At 41.6% G+C, this 15,093-nt stretch overlaps 1 protein-coding gene across 3 annotated transcripts in view; it reads right to left on the bottom strand.

The window, feature by feature from the left end:
• RBMS3 (RNA binding motif single stranded interacting protein 3) overlaps positions 1-15,093 on the bottom strand; it is a 701,764-nt gene that overhangs the window by 427,664 nt on the left and 259,007 nt on the right. The window contains exon 1 of one of the 3 annotated variants that reach the window (XM_053943273.1): positions 11,686-11,836. The exons of the other annotated variants lie outside the window; for them this stretch is intronic. Within the exon in view, the coding sequence (XP_053799248.1) occupies positions 11,686-11,760 (75 nt within the window). The 5' untranslated portion in view covers positions 11,761-11,836. Of the gene's footprint in view, positions 1-11,685; positions 11,837-15,093 lie in introns of those variants that run through there. 3 annotated transcript variants of the gene reach the window in all.

Genomic DNA, 15,093 nt, shown 5'->3' with positions numbered 1-15,093 from the left:
AACAGGGTGCTGTAGATTTGAAATATTAACCTGAAGGACTCAAACACAGACCAGTTTCCTTACACAATGCTGGTGGAATTGTGACAGTTGTTTTTCTATAACCTTCCCATCAGTGCCTGACAAAGCTGGCAAGGGCCAGTGGGACTGGGGACTGCGCACATGCACTGTTTGAAAGCATTTTTCTCTTCTCCTTGGAAGACTGAGAAGTCCTTTGCATCCTTTTCCAGATGTCTGCTAAGTTTTTGTCTCCTGGAAACATTTGGGCCAAGCACTGCTCAAATCTCTAAAATGCTGCAAGCTGGGCCCTGATATGCCCCTCATAGCACTGGCCAAACACCACAAAGATCTTTTTCAGTCACCTTAGCAAGACTGTAGTCAACCTCCTTCCCCAACACTGGGGACACAACAGGGAATTCCTCTCCTCCAGAAAGTGCATCCTCAGGCCCTTCTCCATTTGTCCTCTTCCCTGGCAGAAGGAAGGCTCAAGAGGAAGGTGTAATGTTGAACCAGCAGGCAGGTTCAGGCACTTGCCTCAGGTAAGTGCTCTTGCAAAGTCTTCTGTAATTCTGTAAGTCACATTGGGTTTAGTGTCCAATGTCTTTGAGAACTCCATCACCTAAAGCTGATGGGCACTCAACACTTCTGGATAACTATAGATGAACATGTCCCCTTCTAAAAATGCTTTCCCCTTATTTTTTCCAGCTTTTTCTCTACTCTTAGACCACTCATGCACCACATTTTCTCATAAAGCAGCAACAACATTCCCCACTTCCAGATTATGCCCATAGAGAGAAGGTGTGGATGCTACACAAGCCCCAACTCTTGATAATCCAGTACAGGCATCTGAGGTCATTATTTGCATGCAGCCATTGCATGAGCAAATAAGGTGTTTAAGGCACCTCTCAGAATGGGCTCTGAAGATTAGTTAATGTTTATACAGCCCACTGAAAATTGAAATGACTGCTACATGCTAAGTATTACCATCACCAGGGATCCATTTAATTCAAAGCAGGGCAGACAGTGAAGGAAAAAAACCTTATTTTTTCTGTCCAGCACAATTACTGCCAGACTTATGCATGCTAAAAACACCCAATAACCCATCTAACACAGTAAATTAATGTTTATGCTATTAAGTTTAGACAATCTTAAGCTGAAAGCTTTTCAAACTAGAGGAAATTGCATGTTGCACAGGGACAACTGTATACAATTACAGTGATTTCATAAAATGGCAGAGATATAAAGCAGAAACTGAGTGGCCGGCAAGGCTTCTAAATCACACAGATAACAAGTATGTCCTGGTGGGCCAGGAATCTACATCTTTCTCACAGCTGTTCCTAGAGACAGGAATTATATTCATAATCTCAAAATTCAAGACAACTCAGTGCATTGCACACCTGAATCTGTGAGGCAATGGCAGACACATCATTGATCAGCATGTACTATTACTGTCATCGTGGAGTCACCATACATCAGCCAGTTTTATTATTATCCTATCTTGCACCACCAGCTGACACTCACAGTAAAAGCAACATTAAAAAGGACACGGAAATATTTGGACCAACCCATGTGTTTCTTTAGGATGCAAAAGCTCCAAAGAGACACAAAGAGCACAAACATGAAATGCAACGAGTGCAATGCTCCCCCAGGCAGAAAGTTCCCAGCTGCTTTGCTAAAGGCCACAGCAATATGTCTGCTTTGTGCTTGTTTTCATGAAGGATTGTTTAACAGTACACTTAGTGCAGCTCTACATTGACACAGTAAGCATCATCTTAATACAGCCTAGGTAAAGCTTTCAACTTACCAAGTCCTGCTGCACGCTTTGTCAAACATCTGAAGGACTGCAGTGCCTCTGACTTTCTTCTGATGTCTTGCAGGTATAGAGAGGTATTAAAGGTAGTTTTCATGAATGCAAAACCAGGCAGAGGCTTTTCTAAGAGCTATCAGTCCTATTTTTTACCTTATTCATTGTACTGTTCACAGCACATTTTTGTTGCCAGTCTCCCTTCCACAAAACAATTCTAGAAGTGTCATTTGCACACCAAACGAGTGTATATTGTACCATTCAGTTACATGTGGCAGATTATCAGGTTGTGTATAGCAGCTAAGCAGAACATTGACAGCTGTGTAGACATCTCAGCTGATACTAAAAGAAGTCTTGTCGGCAGTTCTGATCTTAAAGTAAATACACTGAAAAACTTAGCTCCAATTAGGCTGAGGCTGATACGATTTTCTGGAATGAACACTAAACAAATGTGGCCGATAACACCATCTTTGCAAAATATCTTGTTTGGTTTGTCTTTAAAAGACTACATTTTCAAGATAAAAATGGCCTGACTTAAAAGCGATAAGTCCCTGCTGTCTGTGTTCACAAAAATTGGAATTTTGTATTTTAAGCTGTGTTACGCTTCGTTAATATGAAATTGCCACCCCACATCACTGACATATTAGCTGAGCTCCAAGTGACCTAATTCATTTTTAATATTTCATAGTTTGTTAAAAGCTGTAACAAGAGATCACTAACACGGCTCTGACACTCCCTGTCATGAATCAAAAGATGTAGGGAAAAGGTCATGTACTTACTAACTGGCACCAAACCAAATTCATCACTACAAAATGAGAGAACAGAAATGAAGACTGCATTTCCCATTATGCTTCTCTCTTTGTAAGAGTATCCATCAACTTGTATGACTCCAAAAGCAGAATTTATTTATATGCATGTCCCCCAATAAAAGGTCAGAAGTGAGAAAAAGAAGAAATAAGGATTGCATCCTTTGTCTAAGCAAGTAGTTCCTTCCCTTTAAAGCATACTCAGCAGCAACAGCTTTTGAAGACCAAAAGGAGAAACAATTCCCAACCACATAAAGAAACTAACAAGTCCCTTATATGGCTAAGAATTGCAATGCCATTTTTTTCCACAGCCAGAAAAATTAGAGCAAGAGGGGAAAATAGAGCAAACTTTAAACAGGCAGCTCTCTGAGTACCAAAGAATTCACAGAGGCACATCATTCCAGCTTTAAGAACTGCCAAACACTTTCTTCTTTAAAGGGAAGGAGGACATTACACCAGGTGAGTCCCTGTAATCTAGATTTTAACTCTCCTGATGTAACTATGGATACCTAGCTTTAAAAACCTTTTGTGATGTAGTGGTACACCAGGCTCCCTTATTCCATCCTCTGGTGAAATGTCTCCATCTGAAGCTCTCTAATGTCCCTTCATCTCACAAGTCATCAATGCACCACTGAAAGTTATTGCCAGCTCTGAGACTGCACATCCAAACCAGCTCTCTACCCTATCCACTCCATCTTCAGACTGCCTTTCACCCTCCCATAACCCTGGCAAAAATGCTGCCAGCTTCTCAACAGGGAAGGCAGCTAGATCGCATCACATGTTGTTCCAAATAACCAGAGTCTCTCACAGGCAAGACACACGAACAAGACTTGATGGTTGATCCAGTCCGGCCGTCTCCCACCGGCAGGAGGAAAGGTCAGGCTCCTGCGCAGCATTGATACTGAACTCTGAATGGCTCAGCCTGGCTGGTCTCTAAATATAGCTGGGCAGAGGAAGGGCTGTGAAAGTGGGTGGGGAAGGGAGTGGGACAGAAGCCAAATGAGCAATCAGTTAAATACAACAACACCATGTTGGTCCACCAGTAAGACTTTCCCTCTCTGCTATGCCAGGTTCTGCAGCAGAGTATTTAAGCACAGCTTCAGGATTAAGTCTATGAATGCAAACTCATAAAAAAAAAAACCAAAAAAAAAACAACCTGCTGGTTGATTTATACTTGGGGAGGGGGAAACACAAATCTGTTCAACAACTTATCTTCTTGAATGAATTTGAATCACACAGGAGTGACATCACTTCCACAACATGACAGCACATAAATCATCATCAACCACATGGTACTAACCATAAAACATGTGTCAGGAAGACACCAACAAGGAACAAAATATCAGAGTGCTTTACATTGTAAACACATGTCTTCTGGCTTCTACTATGATCTATATACATCAGGTGTTTTATTTCATTCATTTGCATCTGAATGAAGTCAATACAATTAACAGAGGAACCCTCATAGAAAATGTCCAAACAATTTCATCTGCATAAATATACCACAAAAGAAGCACTTAAAAATGTAAATATTTACTTTTTAATAAACTATCACATTTGATACTGAAGTTATCTATATAAAAAATAAGCAATTTATTTCCACCATGGTTGCAAGCAAGTCCAAAAACAAAGATGGAAGGATGGAAGGAAGGAAGGAAGGAAGGAAGGAAGGAAGGAAGGAAGGAAGGAAGGAAGGAAGGAAGGAAGGAAGGAAGGAAGGAAGGAAGGAAGGAAGGAAGGAAGGAAGGAAGGAAGGAAGGAAGGAAGGAAGGATCTTTCCATTCAAAAAAGCAGGAAAAATAATCTCTTTCTCTTATTTGACAATGTCAGACCTGAAGTCTTTCAGATAATAAAAAACTTCTAGGAGATTAGACTTTGCTATAAACCAACAAAATATAAAAAACAGTATGACTGAGGAATTCAACAGGAGCTTCCAACCTGCAGCTACAGATAGGACAAGCAACCTCTGCTTAAGTTCTCCATTTAGAAACACTGTATCTTCAGAAAAGACCAACACAGAAAATTGACTTGTTTCAAATTTCAAAGAGGCTACACAGTATTTTTATCTTAAAAATTACATAACTAAAAGCAAAAACAGCTCTCAGATACTTTTTTGTGGATTAAGTTCACTTAGCCTCTTACTGAAATTGTTAATCTTCATTATAGGCACTGGGCTCCATGTGAGACATCTCCTATGGCAATTAGACTTCCCCTCTGTATAAATCGTATCTCAACTGGCAGAGAGAGAAACAGACAGAAAGACAAAGCATCTGGTTTATGCTGCTTATTCTCTAAAATTATAAATCACAAGAAATAATGTTAAATAGAAATTATAGCCAGAGCAAACACAAAATGCTGTTAAGAATCAGATGAGCTATTTCCTTGGCCCCTTGCTTAACGTGGAATCATTTTGATTTACTGTTTTTATTTCTTTTGTGACTGTTGTTTGGTTGGGTTTTTTGTTTGGTTTTTTTTTTTTTTTTTTGGTTTTTTTTGGTTTTTTTTTTTTTTTTTAACCTGCATATTATTCAGCTGTCCTGGTTTCACCATGGTGATCAGTATGTGCTTTGTGGGCCTGATTCTGTCTTGCTGAAGACAACTGAATCTTTTTCATTGATTTTTCAAAGGTTGCAGAACAGATCCCTGTCACTATAGCTTCTATTCAATAATATTATTGTTAACCCTCTACTTAAAATACTGGTACATCATTCTGCATCAGTAGACACCATTCTTGGGCTGATACCTGCTTGTTTAGAGTAGCTCTCTTTGTAAAACTGTTTACTTCTAACCTTCCCTTTGTTACTCAATCTTTCCCATATGAGTGGGAAAGCAATTGCAAAACACCACTACAGGAATACTCAGAGTATAGGCTCTGACAATATCTGAGTAAATCACTGTTCTCTGTCTCCCTTCTCTGCCCATCTGCAGTCTTTGGTATGGAACAACTATATCATAAAAGCTCTTATTCACACATGCTTTTGATATTACACTATATAATCACATACAGCTGTAGCTGATGAGACTGTTACAAAACACAATTTTAATGCAGCACTGGAAGCAAATTCTTGAGACATATTAACTATTTTCCTCTACATAAAATTTCTAGCACTAAAATTCTTTTCTTCAAGAAAAAAAAAAATACAACTAGACTATTTGTTTTTTTGAAAAGTCTAGTTCTCTTCCTGGACAGTCCAGAATGGGGTTGTTTGCAAGCAAACCCAGTCCCCGCCTGGAGTATAGACAGTGGAAAATTTACTTTCCACCCCTAAATAAATAAATAAATAAAACTTAAATTGAATTAGAAAATACTGCTTGCAATTATATGCAAAGGGAATACTATATAGGCTACTCACAGCAAGACCTGAAATGAACTCCGACATCCTACTTGAAATTCAGCCTTTCTTATCTGTTTTTTAATTCATGGAAATTTAAGAACTGACAGTCTGATGATTTTTACCAAGATACTTGAATTAAAGTGCAAGCACACCATCATGCTTTCTTTGCAAGGACTTCATGCATTAAAAACCAAACCAGTTCATTTCTGAACCACTGCACTTTATTTTGAAAGGGCACCTTGTATAAGGCATTCTAAATTATAATTATTAACACACTCACCACAGCAAGGTCTTTGTAGCCTCATCTGGCAAATCCTTGCAACTTCCATCTTTTGTTACAGAAATAAAATATCTGCTCGCAAAACAAATAGCCATCGAATATCATAATAGGTAAGTGTTTGAAGTAGTAAAAATTTGATTGTTCTTTTTCCACAGGTTTGATCTGTTTTTTTTTTTTATTTGTTTTTTTTTTTTGTTTTTTTTAAATTTTATTTTATTTGGTACTTTCTTTTGTGGGTATTTGTGGTTTGGTTAGTTTTTAATTTAAACAGACTTACATTGAGGCAACATATGAAAGGAAGATCAATCAAAAAATATAACACCATTTTAATACATATCATCATGTCCCTTAAAACAACAAAAGTATTTTTATCCAGGCATGCAAGGATAAATGGAAAGCAAATGAGTTCATATATGCCTTTATTTTTCAGAGGAACACAACTTTTATCTTCCTTATTGTTTAAGCCAATTGGCAACTACTAGAGCTAAGTATTAATATTACCATCAAAATCATAGCTAGGCTGAAATACTTTTAAATGACATTTAAATGAATTTGTGTTCCTCTTGGGCAGCTCTCTGAGGTATTTAAAACATGCTGTGACATACTGAATCAAACAGGGCTAAGTGAGAACAAACTTCATTCCTAGAAATGCATTTCTCTAATTGCAAGTGTTTGCCTTTAGTTTGGCATGATCACATGGGCTCCAGCTAGACTTTTGAGCTCTGGCAGCGATCCAAGCTGCAGATGGTTGGAAATGCAGCCTGAAATCAGTGTGTGGTTGATGAATTACTCCTTACACCTGACCCCTGCTTCACACCAGGCACCAAACACAATCTGAACACTACTAGCCAGAGAAGCCCTGTCAGGCATCTCCGTATCTGGAACGCTTTCTTCAAGGCCTTCTGTATGGCCAGATGGCCAAAAGTGGGGAACGCCATAAACCCTCTAAACAGAAACATGAGTGACTAAAGAGCACAGGATTGGTAGGTAAGAGGTGAAAAGAGGCAAGAGCTTTGTACCTATGCCAAATGCACACTTTCTAAAAGAGTGATGGAGCAAAGAGGAAGGTATGCTTATGCCACACAATTGAAGGAAGTCCCCAATTCCCTCATGCCAAAAGATGCCCTAAAAAATGTCAAAAAGGAGATATAGCACACACCTGAATGTGGGCCCATAAAATCACTATATCAAACTTAAACTCTTCTAAGTACACCTGTTTGAACTCCCTAACCGTTTTTTACTCAGGTGGGGCACATATCTGTCATTTCAGGAACAGGTTCATTAAGCCCTCTTGCTTGCAGGTCAGTCCCTTTCACAGCCACAGAGATGGGGTTTTATTCAGGTAGGCATTGGGAAATCACACTTCTTCCTTTTGCACGTGTTCACACATGCATCAGGCATACAGAGATGAAGAGGTACTGTGGGTACTGTAAACACTGCCTCTCTGTTTGGGGTGTTACTGCCATCTGACTGGGTTACAGAGTCAACACCATGAGAGTTAAACTACCAGACCCAAACCATGACTAATAAGTAGGAAATATCTGGAGAATGCATGAAAGCAAACTGCATGGAAATAGCTGCTTAACTGGCATATTTTTACCCCGAGCGCAGGTATAGAGATCGTAAACCAAACAATTCCTGTCGACAGGTAACTGTGGCATCACCTCCTTTCTACCCAAGTGATTCAGGTTTTTTCAGTAGACTGTTTGCAATGAAAGCTGACCCTAGCAAGAGGTCTAATCATAAGCTGCAGAGGACAAATATAAAACACATCACCTACTAAATCAAGGAGCCTCTTTCAAATATACTGAGTTAATATTTTTCTCCTCTTTTTCTCACTACATGATATTTTGTAGTGCTTATTTTTGTTTTCTTCTGTGCTAAGTGGCAAAGAGAAAAGAATTTGCATTGGCAAGCAAGAAACAAAAGAAAGAAATTCAGACCATAATGCAAGATTTGGCATCATTAACATTCTACATGACAATTTGCAACGTACTCCTGTAAACCAGTTGTTTGAGTAGTTACACCATCAGCAAGGATGCAACTGAGGAAATTCTCTTAACATCTCAAAATAAAATAAAGAAGTACTACAGATTCTCATCAGATATACATGAGCTGAACCACTTCCCTGCAATATTTTTTGCAACAAGAACACAAGACTATGCCTCACAACAGTAACCAGAAACACTTACTGTGAAATAAACTCCTAGGACAACTGGACTCTCTCCCTACTCTCAGCATCTACCTAAAAAAGTTCCAAAACTGTAAGTTCAAACTGAAGTTGTACAACAGCATCACACCAAAACAGAAATAAGGTTATGTATTGTCTCAAACTCAGTGCTTGTCCTTAAGAGACATATTAAATTCCTTGCAATTGTCTCATAAGGATTGACACCCTCCCCTTCTTCTCTTTTTTTGGATGACAATGGCTTTTCCTAAACCTGAAATTAAAGTTTTAGCTTCAGTGGTTGCATTTGATAATGAAGGAGCACAAATAAATGGAACGAGTGCATGTTTTGTGTTCCACAAAAGGCCACAAAACTCTAAAAAGTTAAAGCAATCAGACAAACATATGGAATCCATTTTTTCTATTTATAATCTCATTACCCACATAGCTATTCATTTACACCCTTTCTGCACAACAACGTGCTAGCCACGTTAGAAGACACACACATACAGACTGTAGGCTGGAATCCTGCGCAGCTCCGTGCTCCCCTGTGAGAGGGACGTGATGTACAGTAATGCGGTACTTCTCAGAGGAGAGCCAAGGCAACTTCACCAAACAAGCAAAGCAAAAGCACTTCACCCAAACACGCTGGGGAACATGAATTTCCAAACTTTGTCTGTTGAACATGCTGCCACTCTGAATTTCAGAAGCTGTACCATGCCATAAGAAAGCCTAGAATTTCTTTCTTAATTACAAATTAATGTGCACTGCGCCCCCCCCCCCCCCCCAGCATGCATGACTATGAGCATAAAAACACATTCTTTTTGTAGAGCTGAATCCTACCATGCTTGGTACAAAGAGCAGTTTTTGGAAAATAATAAGTTGAAGTTCTCAGGCCGGCTGGAATCATACAAAGGTTTATTTATATGTGTTGCTCCAATAGGGATGATAAAAGATACAGCTCTCCACCACAAGATTATTTGATTACCCAGCTATTAGCTTTAGACATACAATGGATCTAACTGCTTTAAAATGTCCCAGAAGCTGATGGCTAGCTTTAAGGTAACAAAATCCAGATGCTGCCTGTCTGCACTACTTTAAAGTCTTATAGAAGAGAAATACTTGCATCTGTGTGTATATGTGTATATATGTATATGTATATATATATATATATCTGCACACGTGTATATGTGTTTATTATTTAGAGTTTATGTATGCCCTTAATTGTGGACCAAGGAAAATGAGAAAAAATAAAGACATCTAAAATATATCACCAATTTGAAATTTTATCTGTCCTTACTGTAATAGTGCAAGTGTGCCAAGACTGATGCACATGACTTTTCACAGGGTTGATAATTTTATATACCCGCTATAAAAATACATTTAAGTTATTTTTTAAAGCAAGGGGTTAAAAAAATCATGGTACAGAAAAGCTATTTTTCTACTTTAAGCCCAAATATAATGTTAATTTTCTAAAAAAGCTTATTTTACAAAGTTAAAAAAATGAAGAAAAAAAGAAAGAAAAAGGACAACTGGCAAAATGTAAGCTACGTGAGTAAAAGGGATGGAATGTCCAATATTTCTCCTCCAATACTCGAGGCTATTGTTCTTTCAAAAAAACACTATCAATTGTTTCATGTCCTTGGCTTGCCAGGTTTTGAGGAATAGCATCAGCCTGCATCCCCCAATCCCCCAAACAGTTAAAGCTATAGGCAATATTGCAGTCAAGCTAGTGACGAGCTGCTGCTGCTGCAACAGCAACATTACACACTAAATGGTCACAAAGGTAAAATGCTATTTGGATTGACCTTGAAAAAAGGGGTAGAGAAATAATAAATTTCATGCCAAAACACAAAATTTAAAAAAGGATGAATTTTATACAAAAAAAAATACCTGCATGATGCAGTGAAAGAAACAGCAGAGCAAAGAAGTGAGAGGTAACCCTGCCATGAATTTCAAGGCTGTAATCATACTGAGTGCTTCTGGTGTCATCACAACTCCAACCAGCCTGAATCACAGTTTTTACAATTAGTTAATTTATATAATGCAGTACTTCGGCTATAAATGTTAATGGGAAAGTAATTTTTATTAACAAGGAATATAACTTATCCTTTCCCAACCGCAGCCAGATCAACATGCTTCAAACCAAAAGTCTGGAGAAGTCAGCCTCCCTTGTGGCACTTCACCACACACAGTTGCACACATCAAGTGTCCCATGTGTTAAATTTGCCACAGGAGCACAATGTGTATATTTGCACGCAGTACCATATGCACGTGTGTGTGCCCTGCCCTGGCTTTTCCCTCCTAAAGGATGTTCGTTTATTTACTGAAACTGTTAATCTGGGGTTGTGAGGTCACACTTCACCTTGTGAAGCATGTATTTTTTTCTCTTTCTTCCCTCCAAATACAGTGTCCTGACAGGGTTTGCAAACTTTCGGTTTAGGGCTTTCTTTTGTTACTGTCTTTTGGTCACAGGAAATCTTTTCAGAGAGTAGACTATTATACAATGACATTATAAAAATAAGGCTTTAATTAACTAACTCATGTCCAGGTAGCATAGACTTCATTCAGCCTCTCTAGGAGAGGCCGGCCTGCTTTCCAGTCTGCTAGCATTTTAAAAAATATTAAGAAAACAAGAAAGAAAACGGAAGCGTCCACACTTGGATACACTCTCCAGAAGTAGTTACCCTCTATTTCTAGACCTCTTAAATGCAACAGAGTACAGCCATATCATCTTCAATATTTAATGAAATATTAAAACCAGTGCAATGCACTGAAACAAACTCCACCAGGTTTACAGACGGGTAGCTCCGAGCTCCACAGCATCTCCTCCTCAGCCGATTAAAAGTTTGAGTTGCCACAGACAGCTTCTCTAACAGCAAAATGCTTTTAAGCTATGAATAAACTGTAGCGATCGCCGGAAAATCCACCAAAAGTGTTTTATATCCGATGCTGTCCAGAGCAATCTTTATCCCATGCAATAACAAACACACTACCTGCCCGCTGTTACGATAGCGTTAACCGCACTGTTCTACCCAAACAATAAAAGGAATTAGCCGACGCCAGCAGCCCTTGGGAAAAAAAAAATAAATTAAAAGAAAAAAAGAAATAAATGGGAGGGCAGACAGTAACCTTCCTGCCTCTCTCACGCCGGCTTTATGCCTAGCAGCTTGGCTCTATGTGATACCAAACCCGAGAAAGAGACAGAAAAATCGCCAAAGAGAAGAGGAGAGCCCGCAATTCGCGCGGCTCCGCTCTCCATCCCCCGCCAGGCGCCCGGCCCCGCCAGCCCTTACCTTGGTTTGGAGATAGTGGGGGTAGTAGTAGGTGTACTGAGGGTACATTGGCTGCTGGTCCAGGCGTTTGCCCATGTAGCTGGAGTCCTTCTGGCTGGTGCGGGGAACTCGTTGGCAGGGTGTAGTGCCCCAGGGCCTTTCTTCCTCTCACGCCGCTATTCCTGACAGCGCGGGCGACAGAGGAGGCTGCCGAGACTTCCTCGCCGTCTACCGCGCGCTACTTCCAGCGCAGCCAAAAACGCGCCCGCATGAACATATACGTGTGTCTGTGTGTGTGTGGGGGTGTGGGTGCGTGGGTGGGTGGAAGCCCCGTGCCCGGGTGCCCGCGGCGGAGCAGCCCGCCTCCCCCGCTGGCAGCAGCGTGCCCCCGGCGGTGCCCGCTGCCCGGCTCGGGAGGGAACCGTCCTGCGAGAGCAGCCGGGAAGACAGTGCAACTCCAAATCTCCGCAGAGCCGCTCGCTCGCTCGCTCGCTCTCCTCGTCCTCTCCTCGGCTCGCCCCGCTCTCGAGCCCTCCCCTCTCGCTTCCCCACCCACCCCCCTTCCAACCAAATAATAAAAAAAATAAAAAAAGAAAGAAAGAAAGAAAAGAAAAGGAAAAGAAAAATAAAGAAAAAAAAAGAAAATAAAAAAAAAGGGGGGGGAGGGAAGAGCCTTCCCCAGCCTAGTTGCCGCTGCCTCCTTCACGGAGTGACATGGTGTTCAGGGCTCGTCCTGTCTTTCATTCAAACCCCCTCCGCGCCGCGCCGCCGGTGGGAGGGACCTCGGCGCGCCGCTCCCCCGGGAGGTCGGCGCAGGCCGCGCGGCCGCCTCCGCGCCCCCGCCCGCTCCGCGCCCGCGCCGGACCGGGCAGCTCCGGAAAGCGGCCATGGGACTCGGGAAATCCTAACGCCGCGGGGCGGGGGACAGGGGAGAGCAGCTCCAAAACACGGTTTTATATTTATGGTTTTAATTTTAAATATATATATATATATGTGTGTGTGTTTTAACAAACGGGAGGGGGAAGGTCACGGAGCCTGGTCGCCGTCCGCCCCCTTCAGAAAACTACTCCGCACCGTCATCCGGCGCTTCGCGGAGAGGCGACCCCGGGCCAGACATATTAAATACATACTTTGTTAACCCGCTTACATAAGACTTGGTTTATTTAAAGTTGGAACAAAATGGAGGAAGAGGGTAAAGAGGAAATTCGGCCGGCCTGAAGGGCGGGTGCCTTCCCCCAGACGTGTGAAAATACCACGGTGCCACAAAAGTTACCCGCGGCTGCGTTTCCCCCGGCCGGGCTCCCCCGCACGCAGCTGCCGCCGCCCGGACCCAGGTGAGGGCCAGGTGTGGCCTCCGCGTCCGGCCGAGAGCCCCACACCTGCCACAGATCCCAGGCGTGCAGGACCTGTGTCAGCACCGCCATCCCAAATATTTATCCTCCGAAAGACTCGAAGGAAGAGTCTGTTTTACAACGGGGCTATAAATCACCAGGAAAAAAAAGTGCGTGAATAACAAAATGTTTCCTCTTGTACACAAATCCTAGCGTTTCTCTTTTTTTTATAATAACTTATTTCTTTAACATGTCATCAGATTCCTGAGCCTTTCTACGGTGGTTTTGCCTATTTATAAATTTTTGGGGAAAAAAATGTGGGGAAGCATTTTCTTTTTGTTTTTATTTAAATCATCCATAGTATGGCAGCAGGACTGTCAGCTGCTGCATTATCAACCAAATTGCTTTAAAAAAAAAAAAAAAAAGGAATTATAAAAAGAATGTCTTTAAAGGGACATTTCTCAAGGCTGGTAGGGCTAAAATTAGACTTGCCAGCTGTGTTTTGGTTTGTGGGCACGTGCTTGCACATGACAGGAACATGGAAATATCACGCTTTACTCTGGCAGTTTGCTGTTCTCATAAGCAGAGGGTTTTGTTATGGGTTCCCATAACTGCCCCATAGCCAGTCCAAAAGGGTAGTGCGGGAAGCCATACACAGGCTTAAAATACTGCATATACACTGTGCATACATCACCAGCCATTCATAATCGTCGGTACTTAGGTACCAGCCCTCTGCCATACAGTGGGAACACCATGCCATGCTCGCACAGGTATTTGCCTCGTGTGGCAGGAGAAAAACTTCTGCAAAACGAGTGCTCTGTTCCCAGAGCACTGTGCAGGCATTCAGCGGGTTCCTGCAAACCTGGACGAGCCCTGTGGAGCACTACCATTGCCCCAGTTTTCAACAGGCTCAGAACAAAAGCCTGGTTGGGTAAACTATGGAGTATTTTCAGTCCCTATCTTTAGTATTATCATTCCAAGCTGGCCACGACCATGTGGTCCCTCTTCTGAGGGTCCCTCTTCTTCATTCATCTTCTCTTTTGAGAAGTGAATTTAGAGAAAGAGATAGGAATGGGAGGAGAAGCCTGCAATCCCCGCCTCCCAACCCCTCGGTTTGTATCACAGCTCAGCTTTAAATACGCTGCCTCTCATTGTAGTGCATGATACTCTTGCTTACACTTTCTTCTCCCCCCGCCCGGCTTTCCCTGAGGGTGAAATAGACTGTTTGAGGGTTGGGATCTGCAGAAGTGAATAGTGATTACTTGACTGTACGTGATACTTTGAGCCGAGACAACTTTCAGATTGTTCTTTCAACTGCCAGAATTAAGTCGTTGTGCTTCTCTCCTCACCTTCTCAATTTTCCCTCAGGATATTAACGCAGTTTTTCTTGCTAAGCGGTTTGCTTGTAGACGTGGACGTAACCAGATTTGGGAGAAGAAAGAATCTATGTGTACAGGGTGAAATAAAAGATAAATACTAAAGGAAGCAGAGAACGGCGTTCTGACCAAGAAAGCTATGTGAACACACAAGGTTTTCCATGGTTGTTAATTTAAATCCAGGAAGGACTGTTTTGTCTATATCATCTGACTACTGTGAGTATTTCAAATCATGCCATAAAGTTTCAACCCAAGATTTCCACACACTTCTCCATCAGATGCACTGGCTAGTAGCTCCATCAGTTCTAGCAACTGAGAAAAGGTGGGAAGCTACAGAAGTGTGACTATTATGTGAGTGGGGAACAGCTCCACCTTTCATCTGCTCTCTCTCTCAGCAAAAATCCTCAATATGCAGATGCTTTGGATTTCCCTTTTCACCTGTAATCCTGACCAGGTGCTGAGCAGCCTCTGCTGTTTGCTCTGAGTGTTCAGCATCTCGCATGATTGAGCCTTCAGAGATGCAAGACAGAGTGGAGGCAGCAGAAATAGGAATTCAATATAAAAGAGTGGGGGGCCAAGGGGAGAAGACAGGAGGCAATATAGCATAGCAAAAATGCAAATGAACAGCCACAAAAGCAGATTTAGATAGCATACAGCCTCTGAACAAATGCTAGTGCTGGAAAATGGAAAATTTCCATTTGCAAAATACAGACATCAAAAAG

The sequence above is a fragment of the Vidua chalybeata genome, chromosome 1, assembly GCF_026979565.1.
Source record: "Vidua chalybeata isolate OUT-0048 chromosome 1, bVidCha1 merged haplotype, whole genome shotgun sequence".
Taxonomy (NCBI): Eukaryota; Metazoa; Chordata; class Aves; order Passeriformes; family Viduidae; genus Vidua; species Vidua chalybeata.
Note: the sequence above shows the minus strand (reverse complement) of the source record. Positions and strands in the feature narration are given on the sequence as shown.